This window comes from Eleutherodactylus coqui, chromosome 1 (genome assembly GCF_035609145.1).
Source record: "Eleutherodactylus coqui strain aEleCoq1 chromosome 1, aEleCoq1.hap1, whole genome shotgun sequence".
Lineage (NCBI taxonomy): Eukaryota > Metazoa > Chordata > Amphibia > Anura > Eleutherodactylidae > Eleutherodactylus > Eleutherodactylus coqui.
This window is the reverse complement of record NC_089837.1, coordinates 86,101,963-86,125,437: the sequence shown is the minus strand read 5'-3', so window position 1 is coordinate 86,125,437 and position 23,475 is coordinate 86,101,963. Positions and strand designations below refer to the sequence as shown.

At 42.5% G+C, this 23,475-nt stretch overlaps 1 protein-coding gene across 4 annotated transcripts in view; it reads right to left on the bottom strand.

Annotated features, from left to right (window-relative positions):
* UGGT1 (UDP-glucose glycoprotein glucosyltransferase 1) overlaps positions 1 to 23,475 on the bottom strand; it is an 82,469-nt gene that overhangs the window by 19,799 nt on the left and 39,195 nt on the right. For 3 of the 4 annotated variants that reach the window (XM_066597877.1, XM_066597886.1, XM_066597894.1), the window contains exons 17-33: positions 23,079 to 23,210; positions 21,741 to 21,905; positions 21,295 to 21,415; positions 19,089 to 19,187; positions 18,520 to 18,543; positions 16,164 to 16,258; positions 14,576 to 14,782; positions 14,248 to 14,379; positions 10,885 to 11,015; positions 10,313 to 10,408; positions 7,990 to 8,092; positions 7,828 to 7,907; positions 5,296 to 5,485; positions 3,619 to 3,777; positions 1,946 to 2,031; positions 1,758 to 1,842; positions 1,576 to 1,664 (exon numbers count right to left, since the gene is read on the bottom strand). In XM_066597877.1, coding sequence (XP_066453974.1) covers positions 1,576 to 1,664; positions 1,758 to 1,842; positions 1,946 to 2,031; positions 3,619 to 3,777; positions 5,296 to 5,485; positions 7,828 to 7,907; positions 7,990 to 8,092; positions 10,313 to 10,408; positions 10,885 to 11,015; positions 14,248 to 14,379; positions 14,576 to 14,782; positions 16,164 to 16,258; positions 18,520 to 18,543; positions 19,089 to 19,187; positions 21,295 to 21,415; positions 21,741 to 21,905; positions 23,079 to 23,210 — 1,994 coding nt within the window. The remainder of the gene's footprint in view (positions 1 to 1,575; positions 1,665 to 1,757; positions 1,843 to 1,945; positions 2,032 to 3,618; positions 3,778 to 5,295; positions 5,486 to 7,827; positions 7,908 to 7,989; positions 8,093 to 10,312; positions 10,409 to 10,884; positions 11,016 to 14,247; positions 14,380 to 14,575; positions 14,783 to 16,163; positions 16,259 to 18,519; positions 18,544 to 19,088; positions 19,188 to 21,294; positions 21,416 to 21,740; positions 21,906 to 23,078; positions 23,211 to 23,475) is intronic. The other variant, XM_066597905.1, reaches the window with a different exon arrangement.

Sequence of the window (23,475 nt, the reverse complement as noted above, 5' to 3'; positions counted from 1 at the left end):
AAGGGGGTCACTGAGTCAGGCCGCATGCACAGGGGCGAGGAGCCAGATTCAGCATGCGGAACCTGCAGCGGAATCCAGCACTTGCAGCAGCTGCATCCACGCGTACCTGCAGCTTCTTAGCTTTTTCTGCACTGCGGGCATGCACAGTACAGATTTTTCTTTTTTAAACTCCTGCTTTTCCTGTGTCATTACCTAGCGATGACGCGGAGTCCGCGACCTTTCCGCAATGTCAATTGCGGAAGGGACGCGGATTGGACTTCAATGCAGAGAAATCATTGGTGCAGTGGTCATAAGTCTTCCCAGACTACACCTTAAGGTTAAGTATTTTAGTAGCAACTGTAAAATCTCTGTCCTTGGGTATAGACCTAGTTATAAAGTGTGAGCTCCTGTACCTGCCAGAAGCATACAAATGTAGCAATCGTTAACATGACTAGCACATCGTGATGACTCAATTTACAGCATTGTAGTTCAGTTATCATAACACATTAAATGGCAAGTTAAGGTTTGCTACATCTTTGGTTTTCAATCTCCTCCTTTTCACAGCTATTACCTAGAACACATAATGGTGACTTCATGCAAAGTGTGATATTGGAGCGGACAGCAGTAGACAAAAATAAGAAGCACCCACAAACAACACATAAGGAAAAGTAAGCATAGACAAACATTTAGAACACAAACGAAACACATATCATCTGCCACAAATCTGATAAGTCGTCTGATTCTACATAGGGTAAGAATACAAGGAGAGAACAACAGAAAGGACACCATTGTAGGCATTTACTATTGGCCACCTGGACAAGCAGAAGATATGGATGAACTCTTTCTACATCAGATGGCCAAGCTCTCAAAAAAGTATGAAATAGTGATCATGGGAGATTTTAACTATCCAGACATTTGTTGGGAATCTCTCTCAGGTAAAAGTAATGGATCCACCAAATTCTTATTCGCTCTTGCTGACAACTTTATCTTCCAAAAGGCAGAAGAGAAAGCAATGGGGTCTGGTATCTTGGACATAATTCTTACCAACAGGGAGGGAATGGTTAAGGAAGTAAGGGTGGCTGGGACCTTAGGAGGCAGTGATCATGCTATTCTTGAATTTTGGATAACAAGGGGAGGAAGACCTGAGAGAACTCAGACCTCAAGGTTGGATTTCAGAAAGGCAGAAACCGGAATTGGTTTCCGCTCGTGTGCATAAAGAATCTTTTTTGCATTGCATGCTATGAAGGGCTGTCACAGGGCAGAGGGATCAGCCCTATTGTCATTTGCACAAGGAAAGACTAGAAACAATGTGATAAAACTGGAAGAGAGGAGGACACATTAGATATTAGACAGTGAGGGTGATCAATGAGTGGAACAGGTTGCCACAGGAGGTGGTGAGTTCAAACAGGCTGGACAGACATCTGTCTGGGATGATTTAGTAAATCCTGCACTGAGCAGGGGGTTGGACCAGATGACCCTGGAGGTCCCTTCCAACTCTACCATTCTATGATTCTACATGACACATTGAGCTGTTTTTCTGAAAGCGAAAAAAAACACAAGGGTCCTAAATACTAGTCCACACCTATAGAAACATACCATGTAATGGAGTCCCAGAAGCCCGATTCATTTTCATTCGTCCCATCACTTAGAAGATCTTCATTCATCTTGTCTGGCTTTTTCTGAACCTATTTGAAAGAGACACATATAATGGAGGTCTCGTGTAAATGCCGGTCTTAAACAAAAGGGGAGGGGGTGGGGGGGGGCAGTATGTGACTTACTTTGACTTTGATGGTTTTGCTCCTGAAATCATTGAGAACAACAACTACATCATTGTCCTCAGGGGTAGAATCTGTTCCATCATGGCTGCAAGAAGAAGATATCCAAGACATAAACAGATGCTAATATGCTATACAGCTCCACTAAATGTATCTTATAACATACGGTAAAAGTTCAGCAAATGTTTTACCTGTAGATATTATAAATATCTTCGGAGCGGCCTTTCCTGAGCCGAAGAACCCACGCACCAGGATTAGCTTTCAGCTGGAAATACCCCTATTGGTGGAAAAACAAAAATAGTAAATTAGGTTGTGTTGATTCTTGATGAATATTCTATATAAAATACTGCCCTGAAGGAGTCCGTTATAGTTTTGTAGTCCCATCACATTATATATTAAAAATTTTACAAACTCTCTTTAACCTTGGTGCCTCGGTTAAGGAGTCCCAATCAATCATAAACTGATGTCATGTCTTAGTAAAACGAGTAGTGATATGGTTAAAGATGTTATTTTTAGCTAATTGCCAAATTCATGTTATTCTGATGGTCAATGACAATGGTGTTAATGCACATTGTAATGGGGCCTCAGATGTGAACCTAAACCCCAACTGAGAGAGACATTATATGTAATGTACACTGTCCGCCAACTGGCAGCAGAGAGGTGGTCTATGGCACTATGATGCTGCCATTTGCTGGCCAAGTAAATGAGGTCTCTTCTAAAACAGAGGGCAGGTGATTATATAAAGGGGCTTTCCAGAACTTTTATACTGATGACCTACTCTCAGGATAGGTCATCAATATCAGATTAGCCGGTGTCTGTTACTTGGAACCCTCACCGATCAGCTGTTTAGTGAGGCCACAGCACTTGGGTGAGCCCCACAGCTTCTTCACTGTACACCAGGCACAGTGTGGTACATATCGTAGCGGTGCTGCCCGTTATAGCAGCTCAACCCCATTCACTTAAGTGTGACGGAGCAGCTATCAGGTTATTTGACAAAGGAATGTGATGTCACATGCGTGAGAAAGGAAGACAAAAACTAGGCCTTAGGAGCAAACCATGAATGTCAAACTGAACATAGAATTGGTGTACAGTGATAACGTTTTGCGGCCAGCAAGTAGCACGTTTCAAGTCATACGCCTCTTTTTCAAACTCTCTCCCATCTGCTGATGGGGGCAAAGCCCTCTCCCGCAGACTGCGATTTGCATGATTGTAATTAATGTAATTTTCTCAGCATTCATTTCCAGCCGTTTGAAAGAAAGACATCTACCTTGAAACACGTCCTTCCTAACCACAAATAAAGTTATCAATGTTCACCAGTGCCATGTTCAGTCTGTCATTTTTGGTTTGCACCTAAGTCCTGTTTTTTCTCTTTCTTCCTCTGTGCAATTTGACTCTGTTATAGCCTTGCAGCTCGTTGGTGTCACTAGGACGTCAGTAACCTTCTTACTACACCGGTCAGTCATATCTTCCTCCTGGTCCTTCCACATAGAGCTCTGCCTATCTGTTTTTTTCTCCAAGAAGAGATCATGGCACTGATCTGAGCAGCAAAGTCCCTTCAACCAGCTGATCAGTGGGGATCCTGAGTGACGGACCCCCATGAATCAAATATTGATGACCTATCCTAAGGATAGGTGATCAATATTAGAGTCCCAGAAAACCCTTTTAAGTTTACAAAATAGGGTAGTCAGCAGTAATATCTCATTTTTCTTATATGATACAGTTACAGGAGTGCAATCACTTTTATCTTTATAGTAACTGGTTTAACACCCCCTTTTGCAGTTTAAGAGCTCTTGCGTTCATATCCAATATGAATGCATCAACAATACCATAAAGTCAGAACAATCCAAGCCAGGCTTTAACTTACAAGGTTTGCCATGACAATGGTGTCCACAACCACAGGATTACTGGCCGTCCCTAAAGTAAACTGCAGTCCACGAGGTGGTTGTCCAGTTGACACGTCAAAACAATGGCCTTCTAGTAACAGATACTCTAGTTCAAACTCTCCTGCTACGATGCTGTCCACCTACAACCGGAAGGGAAATAGGAAATGTTACATACAACCCATACTAATATTAGAAATGCGAAAGTAACCATTTGTCTGCCTGTCAAGTTTGTTTTTTACTTTTTCACAGCTAAGCTGCTGAAGTGATTTAGATGACATTTGGCAGGGAGGTAGCTGGCATCTTGAGGAAGGACATAGGCTACGTATTATCCCGAAATTTTATAGAGTTCTCTAGGGAGCGCGACAAAACAGATTTGGTGATGCGCAGGTGCACCTCTGCTCTGCCACCACGCCGTGCGGCGAGGTGGTGCACATCATAAGCTATGCCTACACAAACGGGCAGACGTCGTTGCCACACATATGTGATTAAGTGTGGCGGAGCGGGCAACGTAAAGAAAAAAAAAAAAATTCTCAAGAATCGTTATATTACAGGCAACATAGGTATTTACTAAAATAGGAAAGCTGACAGGTCCTCTCTAAAGCGACCCTCCAGTTTCAGGACAGTTTGTCCTTGGACCATAAAGGGGTATTGTCCCTTCAATCTGCAGGCCCCGAATTTCGACTGCCAAAGATGGCCGCTGCAGCTTTCTAACTACCTGAAGCACACTGATTAGGATTGTGTTGGCCATTTAGGCCGGTTGAAAACAGGACGTGGAACAGATAGATCAGAGGAGAGAGAAGGACAACTGCAGGTAATACACCCGCCACCCCCACCTGCAGTCTTGGGACAGAATTTTCTCCAAATCCAGAGCATTGGTTTTAGAACTTTGTACACTTTCTAGATTTAGGACAGGGTTAATTATAATGGTGTTGTAATTAATGTTTTCTCTGAGTATGGAAACTCCAGAGGAAATTAAATGGTAAAAATAGTGCTGATATATGAAATACTGCATTCACAATACTTGGATGCTGAACACTACCACTGTCAGTTCACTAGTCTTAAGGTGCATTTACGCTGCAAAGATGATCACTCAAAAGATGCCTTTTGAGCGATCATTTTGCATAAACTACTACTTGGCACTAATGCCTATTAGTACCAATTAGCAGCCTGTGAGCCACTGTGAGCTGTAATCAGGAAACACACCTCCTGCTGTTTCCTGGTTACTTTCACTTTGATCTGCCAGCAGATGTTATCAGCTGTATTCAGCTCTCCACAGGAAGAGCACCTCCTGCAGTCCTGCTTATCAGCTGTTCTGCTGAATGATGGTTATTAAGCAGGACTGAAAACCATCGTTCGGCAAAAAAAAATGAAAGATGGGCACATTTAGACAACGATTATCACTCAAAAGATGGCTTTTGAGCGATAATTGTTGTGTCTAAATGGGCCTTCAGAGCTATAGAGCAATGTCCAATCTGTTTATACAGTTGCAAGAAAACGTAAGTACTCCCTTTGGAATTAATTATAAAATTGTCTAGACTTGTAACTTCGATAACAATCGGACCACATTTTATTCATAATCAATGCAGAAAGCCGGCTAATTCCAAAAGTGATCACCTACTTTTTCTTGCACATGTAATAGAGAAAAACTTTACCATTACCTCTTCCAAATAGATATTATCCAAGTCATAGGGTGTCCGCACTGACTCCACCATCCAGCTGTCAGGAGTATTCAGGTTCAGAGTGAAGAGCGGGGACTGTGGCATATCTAAGAACTTGGCGATGGGACCGGGTGATAATTTCTGGTTGGAGGTGAAGATGAGCTCTGGCTCCAGCACATACCGGTAAAAGCTGATAAATGGAGAGGTGATGTTATTCTCACACAGTGCAAACCGTTAATAATACAACTCTATATGGTTTGTTGGAATAATTTAGGTTAGTGTTAGGTCACAGTTCGCTGCAGGATATCTCGCAGGATGCTGCGTCGCCTGGCTGTGGATTTACAATTCCATAAGCTGCAGGCGTTGGGCAAGGGCTGCTCTTCCAAAGGGCTCAGTTGACATGGACTATAGGGGCATGACACCATCACCCATCCATTCTACCCACCACCAACAATGATGCCTTCCTGATAAGTCCTTATGATGACTGGGATTACAGTTATCATGTGCAGAGTACAATGGTTTCATTCACCGATTCATGTATTGTCAATCTGCCACTCTGTGGAAGTGCCAACCGGTGCGAGATACCCAGTATTGTAAATCCTACTTCCTACTGCTGCTCGCAGTGTGATAGGATACGGATCATCAGTATAGAAGTGCCCACGATCATACATTGGCAAGACTAATCAATTACTAGTATTTTCTTTATAACATCAGGCACTAATGTGTTCATGCTGCATTTCTTCGTAACAGCACCTAATTAAAGGGGTTTTCCAGGCATTTACAATTGGTGACCTATCCTCAGGAAAGGTCATCAATAGTTGATTGACGGGAGTCCGCTGCTAGGAATCCCCGCCGATCAGCTGATCATCTGAAAGCTATCATTGCAGCCAAGCTGGACGCCTGCATAGGTGGAAATAGCCGGAAGGATAATAGAAAGGCTTCACTCCCATTGAAATCAATGGAGCGGAGCCTTGCATTACACTTCCAACTCTGATCGCAGTGAGGAGCCAGAAGTGTAATAGAAGCAATCCCTCTCATTGATTTCACTGACCACCAATTCAGAGAGCTGGCTCGGCTGCACTGACAGCAACCGGAGAATCAGTTGATCGGCAGGGTCTACCAAGCGGCGAACCCTCGTAAATCAACTATTGATGACTAATGCTGAGGATAGGTCATCAAAAGCAAATACCTGGAAAACCAATTTAAAGAGGCTTGTTGCCAACGGCAGTCTTCCTCTAAAGATTTTGTTTGATTTGGGTATTACCGTTCAGCCAAGGATAAGGAGTGATGTTTCTGGGAGATCCCTTTAATCAACTGTTAGCTGCTGGTGAAGTACAATGTCAGTACTCATTTACTTAGCATTGCGGGAAATCCAAAGTATGACAGCCACCTATTATGGGTGCCCTATTATGTTATCCAATATCAAAAAGCCCACTAGATACATGACGCCCCATGCGCTATAAGGGTCTGAAGTGAAGAGACTATCAAATGAAACAACTTTATGTGTGGGTTCTCTCACTCAATTCACTTTGGGTATACACTGAATAGTCACTTTAATAGAGACCTGCCATCTAGCCCATTAGACCTCCTTTGGCCTTCAGAATACCAGAAATTCATTGTGGTGTAGATTCCACTCTATGTTGAAATCATTCTGTAGGAGTATTGGCCCTTGTGGACAGGAAGCTTCTTGTAGTTGCCATAAACTGGATGGAGGTGATGATATGCGCTGACCAGTTGACAGGAAGGGTTCTTGGATTCCTGCTGCTTGTGCCAAAATCCTGACCCTCCTATCAGCACGGTGCAACAGAAATCTGGATTCATCTGACCAGGAGATGTTTTTCCGCTGCTCAGTGATCCAATTGTTGCACTCTTTGGTCCACCAGTATTGTCTGTTTTTCTTATCAATGGCACTTGATTTTCTAAACTTCCTAACTTAATTTTAGGCTGCACTCTGGGGTCAGGTGTCTAATTTTCATACCGGGAAACTCCAACCGAGTGGCCATATAGTGTAGTAAAACATAACACGAGATAATAGTTCCATAGCCATAATGTGATCTGCTTAAAGCCATAAAAGGCTATGTCCACCACAAACCAATTCATTTATTGTATCTCAGTGCCTCTGCGATAAAAAAAATGAAATAACGTCATAATAAGTCTTGATTAAAAATTTCCTCTGGTTTTGTGTCTACAGCACCTATACAGACAATGCATCTCCATTGAATAAACAACAAAGCCTCTTTATGGTGTACGCATGACGTCATATTTTGCTTTCCTACTAAATGCTCACATACATTTCGTAAATTAGCAAGAAGAAAATGACTGACAGAAGAGAGCTTAACTGCATGGTAAGACTACACCAGGTTTGTTTGTAGTCTGTTACCATGGAGACACATAGGTAGGAGCTGTAGACACAGAACAATAGGAAAATTTTAATAAGCGAAGCAACTTTGCAGAAGTTTATCATTTTATAAGTATTTGGACAATAAAAATGGTTGGAGAGGTGGACATAGCCTTTAATAACCACATTCTTACCTCTTTAAGGGCATTTCTGATAACTTGGACTGGCAGTTCATAAACACTCGTAAGTTCATATTCAAGATTTGATTCAAAACCTGAAATGACAGAAAGCAAGGATTAGAGGATAGTCCGGGGTTCATGTTACTCATTACTGCTTTTTGAGGTTCAAGAACTTACCAAGAGTAAAGGTGCCATTCTTTGTGCTGCTTTGGTCACAGGATCTACAATAGCCATCACTTCAAAATACATCATGCCTTCCTTAGGTCTTATCTTAATGGCACTGAAGAAACACAAATTCATGTAAACTTTTAGAACATAAAGAAAACATGGGAAAAAGATCATAATCTCTAATTCTAAGTGGTCAGACCACTGGGACCTTCCTCAGACTGCTAGAATAGGAAAAACCTATAGGGCAGGAGGACCAAATATCACTGCCTCCACCCAATATACCCCTATAATAAAGAAAAGAGTTTAGCATTCATTAATGAGTCAGTAATGTTAGCTTCTGATATGTAAAAGGGGTCTATTCTCCTTTAAAATAGTACATAACAGGGATCATTATTGCCTTTTCAGGTTATTGATTCAGAAAAAAGGGAATCACACTAAAGCCCCATTTACACAGGGACGACTGTCGGGCAAACGTTCCCCACACTCGTCCCTGTGTCTCTGCGCTCCTGCATGGGAGCTAGCACAGCTGGCTGGTTCACGGAGCGGCCAGCAGGGGGCGGGGCAGTGCAGAAGATTTCTCTCCTCTAACTCCCTCCTCCATTCACATAACAGCGGCCGTTCACTACTGAACAGCGACTGTTTAAGCTGAACGATGAGCTTCATCCCTGATCGTTTATGCAGCATGAAAGATCAGTGATGAAGCTCATTGCTCATCGTTCACCTTAAACAGCCGCCGTTCAGTAGTGAACAGCCGCTGTTATGTGAATGGAGGGGGAGTGAGAGGAGAGAAATCTCCTGCACTGGCCCCCCCCCCCCCCCCCCCTCTGGCTGCCCCGTGAACCAGCTTGCTCTGCTAATTCCCGTGCAGGAGCACGAAGACACAGAAACGAGTGTCGGCCGTTGTTTGCCCGACACTAGACCTGCGTAAATGGGGCTTTATTCGCAAAGCAAAAAGGGCAATTAGCATTCTGGATAATAATCCATTATGTCTGTAGTTGGAAAACCCTTTTAACGACAAATATTTTTCAGTTTTTTTATCCTTGACTTTCAAAAGCCATAAAAAACATTTCCATTTTCCATTGGAGTCCACATATTTGTGTTTTTGCAGGATAAGTTGAATTTGTTTAAATGTTAGCATTTAATGGACCATATAAATGTATCAGAATTTTTTCTGAGTGGGGTGAAATGGAAAGAAAAAGCAGTAGTTATGCCATTTTTCATGGGGTTTGCTTTAGCGGCATTCATAGTACAGTATAAATGACATGTTAACTTCATTCGATGGGTCTGTAGTAGAGATGAGCCCCTTTTTCGCCTGAGCACCGCGATTTTCGAGTACTTCCGTACTCGGGCGAAAAGATTCGGGGGGCGCCGTAGGTGAGTGGGGGGTTGCAGCGGGGAGGAGAGGGAGAGAGAGAGGGCTCCCCCCTGTTCCCCGCTGCTACTCCCCGTGCCGCCACCCCGCCCCCCGGCGCCCCCCGAATCTTTTCACCCAAGTACGGAAGTACTCGAAAATCGTGGCGCTCGATCGAGTAAATACTTGAAACGAGTAGATTCGCTCATCTCTAGTCTGTACTATTACTACAACATTGCTTATAGACATTTTTTAGGTTTTACGACTTTTTATTAAAAAGAAAAATGCATTTTGTCGTCATATTCAGAGTCTAATAACTTTTTTATTTTTCCATTAATGGGGGTGTGTGAGAGATTGTTTTATGCAGGGGCAAGCTGTAGTCTTTATTTCTACCATTTTGGGGTACATGTGATGAAAAAAACCCTCACAATTTTGGCATTATGTAGGTTTTTTTTTCAAATTTGTTCACTATAAGATATAATGTGATAATTAGGATAGTTTGATTTTTTTTTTTTTGAAGCTTCCATCCTTACAGGGTCGGTAAAATGAGTCCCCAGCTTGCTGGGTCGTAATAAATAAATTACCTAAAAGTGCTGCGAAATAAGTTGGCACTAAACAAATAATAAGTCCCTTTCCTCCCCTGTTGTGGGAAGAATAGGAAAACTTGCATTAATACATTGGAGCATTCAGTTTGCCCGAGGCTGCCCCTCCACGATCGCACCACGGAGAGTGGGAGGGAGGCGATGGTGAGTTGGAGGGGCAGTGTACATGTGCATGTAAGGAGCAATTTAGTGCATGTAAGCTGTTAAACAACCACAATCGGAGATAGCTTGCATCTGTTTGCAGTGGCTGTCCGCTGTATCAAACAGCTGGCACCTACCGGGTATGCAGTGCGCTCAGTTCTTGTGCCCGCTTCATACCCAAGCCATACCTTTGTGATATACATATTCAAGTTAAATTGGATTTGAAATAACATCTCACCTGTGTTGATCTTCAGTTAGCAGGTAGTCAATTCTTCCTTCACCTTTTGGTTGAGAGGAGAGAAGACCATCCACTCTCATGACCAAATCGCTGGCACTGTAAAGGATATGAATTAATAGACCATCTGTAAAGCTCAGTTATACGGGACCAAAATCTTATAGAATGACCGCACGGAAAAAACGTGAGATTTCTGCGGGAAAAGCGCAGTTTCAAAAATTGGATCGGCTTCGCCACCTGCATTCCGCTGCGGCCATTTCTCCCCATAGAGAGGCCGCTGCAGAAACGAAGAAAGAATTGACATGCTGCGTCTTTGATTTCCGCGCCACATGTCAATTTCAGCACGGATCAGCTGCAGTGTGTGGATGAAATTTTTGCAAATCTCGTCCCCTTTGCTGGCTAATCCCGGGATTAAAAATGTCAATTTCCGTGCAGAAAGTCCACACGGACATTCCACGGCAATTCCGCCCTGTATGAACCCAGCCTAATACTTCTCATTTGAAAGCCTATGATTACAGAAGCAACAGAACAAGACTAAAAGATAAGATGCAACAAGCTGTCAGATTAGAACATACTGGTCTTCTTCCACTCCAAGCTTCTGGATGTGTGACTTGATCTTCTGTGCAGAAGTCTTCAGAATTAGGTTCTCCAAAAGGTGAAAATCATCCTGATTAAATATCTCGCCATCTCTCAGAGGTCCAATAATCTACGTAGAAATCAGAGTGTGAGACAACCAGAAAATAAACTAAGCTCCTCAAAAATATAAAGAGTCTGAGTTCAAGAGCAGCTGGAACCAATCAGGAGAAACAGGCTGTCTGGACCACGAGATACCAAAGGGTTCCTGCTTTACAAACAGCTATGTTTACTCTCAACCGATGCAATGTATATGGGGAGACTTGTCAATCAAGCCAAGTCGGGTGAGGAGAGGCCCAAAATGACTTCTCTCTTTGCCCAGTGCACTTTTAAAGTATGTTTTCTGGAAACACCACAGCGCTCTAAAGTATTACACAAGAGACCGTGTTAGTATTTCCTTTAAGCCCTAAGAAGAACCCTGCAGTGGTCTGAAAGCTCGCTGTAACATCATGTATTTTTGTCAGCCATTAAAAGGTATCATACCTACAAGATCACTTGGTTTCTCTTGCTGGGAACAATCACATTTTGCTCTACTGGCTAACACCGTACCAAACCCTTGTATTCCGTAATTCATGGTTCTTGTAGCATAAGTCATGTGAAACACCCCAGTTTGTAGAAAAGTGGTTGGGAGTTCATGTAACCATCAAATAAATGGCTGATCATTTAACCAATTCAAGTCAATTTTTATTTTTCCATTCTCGAGTTCAAAAAGCCATAACTTGAGGGCTTGTTTTCTGCAGGCCGATTTGGCACCATTTAATGTACTATATAACGTTTTAGAAAACTTTTAACAAATGTCCGTGGGATGGAATAAGACAATGCAACTGCACCAAGATTTTTTAGTTTCAGTTTTACAATACGAATTCTACTTCTTTTTTTGTTTACATTTTTACATAAGAAATGGGAAGAGTTTGCCTATTGCTTTTGACAATAATTTACAAAAAAAAAAAAAAATCACTGCAAATTCTAGATATGGCCCAGGGTTATCACAAAGAATAACTGCATCAAATATATCCATATGAAAACATGATTTATTAAGTTTAAAACCCAACTTCTCACAAATAATGCAATGATAGACACTTTATGATGCCAATAACATCAGTGAGTCAGAGGGCAGCATCACAGTGTACATAAAGCAGCAGGGGACCAAGATAGGCCGTACTCAATAGGTAGCATAATGATATGCAAGCATCATAATATAACAGTCAAGTCTTAAAGGGGTTGTCTCGCGAAAGCAAGTGGGGTTATACACTTCTGTATGACTATATTAATGCACTTTGTAATATACATCGTGCATTAAATATGAGCCATACAGAAGTTATTCACTTACCTTCCCTGCGCTGGCGTCCCCGTCTCCATGGCTCCGTCTAATTCCAGCGTCTAATCTCCCGATTAGACGCGCTTTCGCAGAAGGGTCTTCTCCCTTCTGCTCGGTCCGGGCCAATCAGGAGGCTGGAATCGGCACACGTGACGGGGCGGAGCTACGCGATGGCGCGTAGAAGGGGCGGAGCCAGAACGCCGCTGCTGCCGGACCGAGCCGAAGGGAAAAGACCCTTCTGCTCAAGCGCGTCTAATCGGGAGATTAGACGCTGGAATTAGACGGAGCCATGGAGACGGGGACGCCAGCGCAGGGAAGGTAAGTGAATAACTTCTGTATGGCTCATATTTAATGCACGATGTATATTACAAAGTGCATTAATATGGCCATACAGAAGTGCATAACCCCACTTGCTTTCGCGAGACAACCCCTTTAAGGCACATTTAGACACAAAAATTATCGCTCAAAATTCGCTCAAAAGACATCTTTTGAGCCATAATCGTTGTGTGCATTTACACGGCACGATGATCGCTCAAAATTCACTTAAACAGTAGTTTGAGTGACAGCTTTGAGCGTTCACTTTGCATAAGTGTGTAAATGAAGGTTCACGCTGTATGCAGAAGACAAGCAGGACCACTACCTTCTGCATACAGCTGTTGTCTTCTCGGAGCGCTCAGCTTGTATACAGCTGAGCGCTCCAAGCGGGGTATGCAAAACACATCTGGAGCGCTGTCTTCTGCATACTCCTGCTGTGTTCACAGAACGCACAGCTGGTATCCAGCTGAGCGCTCCGAGCGCGGTATACAGAAGACAGCTGGAGCGCTGTCTTCTGCATACTTCTGCTGTGTTCTCAGACTGCTTGGCTAGTGTACAGCTGAGCACTCTGAGCATAGTATACAGAAGAGAGCTGGAGCGCTGTCTTCTGCATACTCCTACTGTGTTCATGGAGCTGGATACCAGCTGAAATAATAGTATCAGCGGTATCCCGCTGAGAACTAAGCGCGGTCCTGATAAGACTCATCGTTAACAAAAACTGCACGATGGCCGCACGTTTAGACCCAACGATTCTCACTCAAAAAAGGGCTTAGAGCAAATTTTGAGCGAGAATCTTTGGGTCTAAATGGGCTTTTAATGGGCTGTACTCACAGATTGTTGAAAGGGCATTTCAAGCCCAATATCCTAGATCTACAATTGTGGGCCACTTCGTGCTGAAAGAATAGGCACTTCCAAAAACCTCTTCATATTGGATAGCAGACAGGAAGAAAATGTCTCTATACTGGCCCTAATATCGCCCTACCTAACTAGCAGAGGCATTGCCCTGAAAAGACACATATACTTCCTGAATAGGGAGAACTTTGGCACCATCATGGTGTCACACATTGCTTGCATTTAGATGCACAACAGTGCGCTGCTGTCTGGATTCTTACATCCATTTTTTGTCCCTTGATGAACCCTCTAGACTACAACACAGGGAAAAATGCGTTGGAACAACCTGAGACTTATGTTCATGGGACTTTGTCATGTATTATCGGTTTACAAAGTTCTCTCTATTCAGAAAGTATATATCTGTAGGGTATAACAGACTTTCCAAAGCAGACAGCCATCATTCAGTTGGGCCACTCTAATTTGGCCATCTTCCCTTTTGCATATTTCCCAGAGGAGCCTACATGGCTTTATAAGTCTCCTCACACCTTCTTGGTGCTCTCCTTAAGGAGAAACAATACCCTTCCCAATCCCTATCCACAGAACTCAAGTACAGCCAAGATTTGTGTATACATTTATCACACGGAGGTAAACCTCGTATGTGCTTACAATACATCGCCACATACCTCCTCTCAAAGCAGTCCGTGTCTATTACTGACTGCTCAAAGGACAACAACCTTCCTGAACCTGACAAATAAAGGTAAGGTCTGGCCAACATAGAGATCTCACACCAGCAAGAAAGCAAAACTCAAACAAATAAGCATCATCATGCAGAAACCCTCACCCTGCCGTTTCCGATGATGGCTCTCTCTCCTTTCTTCAGCTTCAGGACATCGCGGCAGTATGCAGCATGTGAGAGTATAAAATCTACCTTAGGAGACTCGAAAGCTTCACGGAAAAGATTGACATCCATTCCCTAAGGGAGGAGCAGAGAGAACAGAGCCATAAAGTCATGCGAAGTGACATAATATAGAACATCTGTAGGTCTAACATACATTTATATTACATAGGATTTAGAATAATTGACCCGGTGGTACACCGATGGTCTTCTCAGTCCAAGATATGCGATTTAGAAATATTACATACATCATAAATACGTCTATATAACACACCCCAACTGCAAACTCTGCAATGTCTTCCCCGGCCTCCAGCGCTTTAGCGTTTTCTTCTTTGATGATTTTGGTAATGAAGTTTTTAGCGTTGTTGGAAGTCTGGGTCTGGAGAGCTGCCCAGATGGCCCTGCCGATACGAGTGGTCTCAGAAGACGGATCCTTGCTGGGATTGTTGATCATGCCGATTCTTACATTGTTGCTAGCTTTCTAGGAAGGAAAATAGAAAAAGAGGTGTAATCGATATAAACGGCAAAACGCAAGAAAATAGAACATTCACTAATATCGCCTAAAGGTGGACAGTCATTAACCCCTTAAGGACATGGCCTATTTTGGCGTTGAGGACCAAGCGATTTTTGGTATTTTTCCATCTCCATTTTTCAAAAGCCATAACTTTTTTATTTTTCCGTCCACGCGGCCGTATAAGGGCTTGTTTTTACAAATACCATGATTTGATTTTTTTGTTTTTTGCGTGGCGAGCTGTTGTTTTTATCGGTGCCACTTTTGGATACATAGACTATATCGTAAAACTTTTATAATTTTTTTTATGATAACAGGGAGAGAAAACGCATCAATTCTGCCATAGATTTTTTTTTTTACAGCGTTAATCATGCAGCATAAATGACACACTAAATTTTTTCTGCGGGTCGGTACGGTTACAACGATACCAAAATTCTTATATTTTTTTTAGGTTTTTACACTTTTTTGCAATAAAATCCCTTTTTTTTGTTGGAAATCTTTTTTTTCTCTATAGCTGCATTCAAAGTCCTGTAACTTTTTTATTTTTCTATGTACGGAGTTCTATAAGGGCTTACTTTTTGCGAGACGAGCTGTAGTTTTTGTTGGTTCCATTTTGGGGAATGTACGGCTTTTTTGATCACTTTTATTGCATTTTTTGAGAGGCAAAATGCTAAAAATTAGCATTTTGCCTCTGTTTTTTACCGTTTTTTGTTACGCTTTTTGCCGTACAAAATAAAAAGTGTGTTAAAACTTTTTGTACACGTCGTTACGGACGCGTCAATACCCAATATGTGGGGTTTTAATTTTTTTTTTACTTTCTTATGCTAATATTAGAAAAAGCATAACAAAAGGGTTTTTTTTTTATTTTTTGTTACATTTTTATTTTCTTTTTTTACACTATTTGAGTCCCTCTGAGGGATTGTAGCACTATGCCTATGATCTCTGCCATGCCTTATCGCTTATACAGCGATCATAAGCATAGGCAATACAGGACGCCAGTGCCAAGGTGACAGGCCGGGCTCTCGCGATGACATCGTGAGAGCCGGCCAGAGACAGAGCGAGCGCGCTCCCTCTGTGAACTCTTTCCCTGCCGCAATCTACTTAGATCGCGGCAGGGAAGGGGTTAACAGCGGGGGGGCGCATCTCTGATGTCCCCCCGCTGTTACAGCGGGACGCCGGCTGTGACTGACAGCCGGCTCCCGCTGCGGGATCATATGTGATCTCGCTCTATCCCCAGGACGTACCGGTACGTCCTGTTGCGGGAAGTACCAGGCTCCCAGGACGTACCGGTACATCCTGTGGCGGGAAGGGGTTAATGTGCCAGCTTTATCTGCGATTCTGGTGCAGTTACCTGGTGTTTTATTGCATCGTACAACAGCTGCCGTCCTGAGGGTTTGTCAAAGTCACCCACAATCCAAAATGTGACGGGTCTAACAAAAGAGTCATCTGCACCCAAAAAAGCAAGAGTTAGATGCACAAAAGATATAGAATGTAGAGTATGACATGTTACACAGCGTATCCCTCTAATGACATACAGTAAATGTATGAAACCACATGAGGTCTCACCGTAACACAGCCATGAAGTATCATAGGACGTCTCCCTCAGACCATGTGCTACGAATCAAGCCCATGTTGCACACTAACAATTACATTTTATGGAAATTAGCAGTTTCAGATTTTCATGCAGTTGTTAAAAGCTCCATTCAGGCATTTGATTGGTGTTATCTATGTCCATGAAAACTCGGTGACACCCAACAACAACTTTTTTCCAAAATGATGTCGGGGGAAAAGAAGGATGGAGGAAGGGGTTGGGGGGGCGGATCAATTTCATCCTCTGATCCTTTTTTACCTTGAGATCAAGTCAACACCAGAGCTATCTGGCTGCGGCTTAACTTCCCTAATCACACATACGTTGATGTGTATTGGGAAGCTGGGAGAAACTGTTGTCAGAGGAACAATCATCCATCCCACAGCTCTAGTTAAAGTGTAACTGTGCTTTCAAAAAACTTGGGACATGTGAAAAGTCTGGATCGCTGAGATGTTGAGACCCCCAGCAATCACTAGAACGAAACTGAAGCCCTTGTATGAGGGTTGTCACTGCTCACAAGCTGAACAGGGACCCGTAGACTTTATATTGAGCCCAGTCTTCAACTATTGAGCAGATTGAAGTATAGGGTTTGCAGCAACACTCAATGTGTGTCCCCCATAGGGAGAGGTGAAGAAATGCCGGCCAGTCGTGTGAGCCTGAGCCCCAAGACTCAAAAGGCAGATCCAGAAATATAAAAGAATAGTGTCATCATACATAAATTTCATAAAAACAAGCTTGAAAAGGGCTCTATTTTGGGCCAAAACATAGCCAACTTTTTAGAATATGGGAAAATAAAGATTTGATTATTTTATGAAACTTATGTATGATGACACTATTCTTTTATATTTCTGATTCAACCACTGAGCAGTGACAGCACTCGGATGAGCACATTTGCAGCTTTGTTCTAGTGATCGGTGGGAGTCTCAGCAACCGGACCTTCAGCAATCAAATCTTTTGACATGTCTCTAGGACATAACATCTTTTAAACCACAAGGCAAAAAGCTATAGCCTAGTATATACTAATAATGCAAAATATATCAACTATAAAGAACTATACGCCACTCCAAATGTCAAAAACATAATTGTTGACAACAAAAAAAAACAGAACTTCTAAAGTATGAACAGTCATACACATTAAGAAGACAGGGACAGCCCACAAGGGAATACACAAGTATAATAGGAACATGACATGATCGTTATACTACAGCAAAACAGAAAATACTGAACTACTATAAGGTATATTGGTGTGAAACTATACAGCATTGATATAAACGATAGCCAAATACCTAAATTATTATAGACCTAATGTAGAATAGCCTAATAAAAGAATACCACCAACCAAGTGGAACGCCTTACACCCCAACGCACGTTTCCCCACTGCTTCTTTCGGAGAAGAATAGAGGGCCACAAGCATTACTTTTTATTGTGTATGGCCGTCCATTATTTATATGTTCTGTTCTTTATCAACAATAAACTCTTTAAAAGTTTTTTGTAGTTTAGAGTGTCATATACATATTTAGAGGCGATATGTTCCTACGATGTCGAACGTCTTATGAAGGCGCAGTTACACTTGAATGAAATCTGTAGTGTGACGGATCCCCCAATGTTGGTTTCTGTTTATTAGCGGCTGTAATGCGATAACAGAAGCTGCGGGATTGTCATGTAATAACAAAAAATAACGCTAAGCCTTTTTCATTTTTATCATAAAGAATCTGTTCTAAGAAAAAAAGCAAGCCAATCTGTTAGTCAATGTAAACAGGTTAGACATCATGCCGTGTTAGGGACGTTTAGTAGAACACACACATTAAAGGAGTTCTCCAAGATATAAAATAACAGCCATAAACTAGTACAATAAATGTTCTCATACCAACTCTCCTCCATTAACTTCAGATTGCTATTGGAAAAGCTGCATCATGACAACTTATTGCTTTGGTGGCCTTTTGCTGCTCCAGGATGTGTCATGCCACAGTCTTCCAAGCGGCAGGATAATGGAGGAGAAATCGGTCACTAACTATTTTAAGGCCAAAACATTACATTTTATATCTCAAAAAGCAACTTCAACATGTAAAGCACAAGACAAAGTAAACCGTGCAGAGTACCAGACGAGGTCTCAGATTACCATAGATCTCCCTGGAGGACATTCCTGAAGCCAACACAGATAGAGAAAAGGGAAATAGAAACGTTATGGGTATAAAGATAATAATCAGTCATTCCTGATCACAGATACAAAAAGATTGGTGCAAACGTTAAGCTGATGTCTTCATACATGAATCGACGTGAAAAGATAGAAGAACTCTTCAAGTTTTAATGCACCCTACAGATATGGGTGCTGTTGGTGACACCAGATGACCTAAAACGCATCTCTGCTGCAGAGGAATCGATAACAGAGGATATTTCTGGACGCGTCTGAGCAGAGCTGGACTATCGACTTGAGATCTACCGTGTGACAAATGGCGCCCACATCGCACATCTGTATGCTTGCAGAGTTCTTCTATCGTGGCACATATTTAAAACACACTGCAGTGACATGGACTACAACTATTCTGGGTATGTCTCCTATGGTCTATAAAGAAAACCCAAAAAACAACACTCTTGCAAATTGTTCTCCAGGCTGGTGGTTCACCCTCCTGATGTAATGCAGTTGCCATTCTGCATCAGCCTTTCATGAGAAGCCCTCCTGCTTCTTACCTTTCTTAGTGAGGTAGTTCATACTGTTGGCGATGGCCGCGCTCTTGGCATTGGTATCCAGTGCACTAAATCTGGCATAATCATCCACAAAGAAGTTATCTGCAAAGTACAGAACTCATTAGGAGAAACAGTATCAGAATGAATAAAAGCTATTACATTATTATGTGCTGGGAATAAGGGGCCCTCAAGTCCTAGAACAAAAGGATTCCTGTACAGCCACTGCTCTGCCACTTTCTGGGTCCCACTCTGGTAATCCTAGATGGCCTCGCCGCTTCTTAAAGTACTCAATACACTGTGTACTGGTAATCAGCCATTGTGAGCATTGTGGCCTACCAGAGCCGAATCTAAGGTCATAGGGCTCACTCGGAAGACTCCACATCTGATTTTCTGTGTGGACTCTAAAGCCGTGGATCAGGGCACGAATTTAGCTTGTCTATGGGCAAAATCAGCATACAGAACTTACTACGTGGCTCCTGCCCAGATCTGTCTTACGAAGTGACAGAAGTCATTTTTTTTCTCCCGTGACATGAATTTGAAATCCACTCAAAAAAAATCTCTCTCAAAATCCACCCTATGGACAAATCCTTAGAATACAAATGCATTATGTGCAAAGGCCTGCAGGGGAGTCCAGATGGTAACCCTGCGCGCGTAAATTAATTGTATTGCGCAAGACCACAGAGGCTCACAGGCGGTCATGTGCAGGCCAGGTTTTTTCTTTTGTTGTATTTCCAGCGCCTTCACTTAGCGATGAGGTGGGTACCCGCAGCCCATACACAATATTATTTGACATCAATGGAGGCTGTCCGTGCGGATTCCGCAGTAAAATAGAGTATGCTGTGATTTTTTTTTCGCTCGTGGAATACGCAATCCGTATCTGCGAATGTGAAAGAAAATTGAAACTGCATGCCTTTCAATGCCCGCGTTTTACCGCAAAAAGTTCACGCAGATGCCAATCGTAATTTGAATCCAGTCGTGCGAGACCAGCCTAAGAATCAATGCGGCCATCTTAGATTACTGAAGCTGGGCCCCGAGGACCAGAGGATTGATGGCTGTGCAGGAATAAAGGAGGGTCACAGGTAAACTTTTGTCCCAGGATTACAAAGTCACTTTAGGTTTGCAGCCCTGACGTTCCACTATAGACACCATCTGCATGGAGTTTGTATGTTCTCCTCGTGTTTGCGTGGGCTTCATCTCACACTCCAAAAACATACTTATAGGTGAATTTAAAAATTGTGGGCCCCAATAGTGATAGAAAGCACCAAGTGTTGTAAAGCGCCGTGGAATACGTATGCGCTACATAAACGTCATTATTATATAAACTGACCTGGAGGTTGGTGTAAGCCCTACTAGTAGAAATGTAGAGGAATGTTTAAAGAGATATTCCAGTTTCAGTAAATTAAGCTTCATCAGAGTATAATTAAGTGTTAAACAGTTTCCTAATATACTTTGTGTATCTATTCCTTGTCATCTACATCCAGAAGATGACCATCCGTCCTGGTCATGTGATGGACACTCAGGTGAAGGGTAGTTACAGGTATCGGAGCTGTATAATAATCATCACATGACCAGGACAAGTCTGGAAGTACACAATGAAGGTTCTCATTCACAGACTACAAGCAGAGGTCTTGAGAATTGTGAGGAATTGATGCACAAAGTATATTAGAAAATTGCACGACTTTTTATTATAAAAGGATTAAAGTGTCAAAACATCTGACAAGTCATATTGACATTTCAGACTTAGTGGTAGTCTGAGTACTGAGGTCTCCACCTTTCCCCACCACACGGCGTACATGTATGTCACAGGAGGAAGGGGGTAACTGCAAAATGCCATATATCTATTGAATGCTGATCACAGCAGATGACAGAGAAAGAAAGCTCTGCCATGGCAACTGTATGTCTGACAGTAGCCCCCAGGGTCTGCCATGACTTGTAATGGCAAATGATTAAGAGATATTACACTGTAATACTAAAGTACTGCAATGTATTATCTGTGCTGTCATAGGATCACAGGTACCAGTCCCTACAAAGACACAGAAAAAGGTTAAAATTAAATACATTGATTTAAAAACGGTTCAGCCATCTTTGTTTCTACAGGCTTGGAGGGTCGCTTCAAGAAACTGCCTGTTTTAGACTACCCTTTCCCCTACTAGAACATGTCAGATTAGATTCTACTGCAATATACATAGAAATCTAGGTAATGACTTACTGGTGGCAGTAAGGTCCAGGTATTGACGTTCCACTTCAAGAATCCGCAGGTTAATCCGAGGAACCACATTAGGCTGAGCCATAATGTAATCCACAACATCATGATCATTTGTCAGTTCCCCCTGTGCAAAGAGAAATAGAAAATCCATCACGTTTGGGCGGCATTAATAACCAGGGAAGATGAGAGTTGTCAGTAATCGATGATGGGGCTGAAACCAAACACGTTAGTGCCAATGTTCTAGAAGCAAAAGTTTGGCCAGGAAAACGTCAAGTTATCATAAAGATGAGAACTGATGATGTAGATATTGTACCCACGGAATCACGTTACAAAGAGCATCTCACAGACACGTGATGACAGCAGGCCTCTGGCTTCCCAGACCTTCACCCTGTTCTGACAAGAAGATGATGGTGCGGGTCAGATGAAAGGGTCAAGATCACAAGTCTCACCAGATATGTAGCTTTCTGGAAAAACGTGGTCGACTCCAGGATTTTGTGCATGGTGGCGGTCTCCAGTTCATCTGGGTCCAGCTGGTCTTTCTGAAATGGTATTCCATTGAAGAGAACCACAGGGAGCGGAGACAGTCCAGTCTGCAGGAAGTACTCGTTCCCCTCCTGAAAATAAATGGAACAGCTACCATTACAAGCATTCTACAGATGTATCACAATTGATTCTGGTTTAACCCTTTCCTGTATTTTTGTATTTTAAAAACTTGTATTAACCCTTTCCAATCAATTTTTGGATTGAAAGTTTCCTAATTGGCTTGCTGTTTCTGCCGTTATACAATGGTGACATCTGCTGGCCAAAGCCAGTAACTACATGACGGGACGCATCGGAGAAGTGTGAGCTGCCGGTAGAATAATGTAAGCATACACTGCCTCACGTCTTCTGACATCGGAGCTGTACAGGTGTCAGTGGTTATGTCGGAAGACGTCCAACAGTGGATTCGAAAGGATTACATTTTTCTGGGCGAGGAAGAAGAAAAAAAAACACCAATTCCACTGGTTTTTTTTGTTTCGCTTTCTGGGATACCATGTGAAATAATGGCATGTTAACTGTATTATATGGGTCAATTATTGTATTATGAAATTTATTTTGTTTGTTTTTTAATGTTTTGCTACTTTTACACAATGAAAACCTTAGAAAAAAACATCCGCTTTTGTGTCTTCATATTTTGAGGGTCATAACTTTTATTTTCCCCATCACCGAATCTGTGTGTGATCATGCCGCAGAGGAAGCCGTTGCGGTGAAAGAGGAAAGCCCTTCCTCTGTTCACTCACTTAGGTGCTGCGTGCGGCAGCAACTAAGGGGTTAAGGGTCAAGGGGTTAAAAGTAGTGAATATAAGATCTGCTGCGATGGCCAGGATCGATGATAACTCCGAGTTATCATGGATTCTGGTCATCGCAGCTGATCTTACATTCACTACCCATGGTGTGTGCTCAACTCCTCAGCCCATGCCATTCCCACTGCTCAGCAATCAAAGGCTTCAGGGCTAATTCATTCATGGTTGCTAAAGCTGCACAATGAATGGCACGTGACTGCCAACCTGCGTCTTCAGGGGTCTGAGTGGTAGAAAAGAGGTTCCAGAGCTGGACGGGGGAGCCACGGGTGATGGTAAGTGTGTGACCTTTTTTTATTTACACAGTCTAAATCTGTCAAACTTTTTTTAAGTTCCCGAATTCCCCTTTAAATGCACTGTACAAAGTCCCTAAATTCCAGACCACAATAAACATTCATGTAGCCCACCGATAAAATGTCCTAATAGTCATAATAAGGACACTTTTACCTTTGTATTCTGGTCATAAGCAGAGTCATGGCCCAAAATACTGCTCAACTCCACATATCGATACTTCTCTTCCAGGACACTGGTGATGTGTTTCACTGTTAGTTTTTCGCCAGTCCGCACCTTGCTATAGATCTACATAGAAAAAGGATTGCATCATTTTTTAATGAGTGAACAGATTAATTAGACGACTGACATTTTGCTGGCTTGATGAGTATACGCGTCCTGCATGCACAGCCGCAGGAAGGCTGGGTGTCAATGGCAGCCAGTCCCGGCAGATAGAAGTCATCATTACTCTGCCTTCTTCAGTGCTAGCTCAACTTCAAAGACACTAAGCTACAGACATATAGATCAAAATTAACCCAAGTCCATTGCGAACCTATTTCAGGGCTGAAAGCAG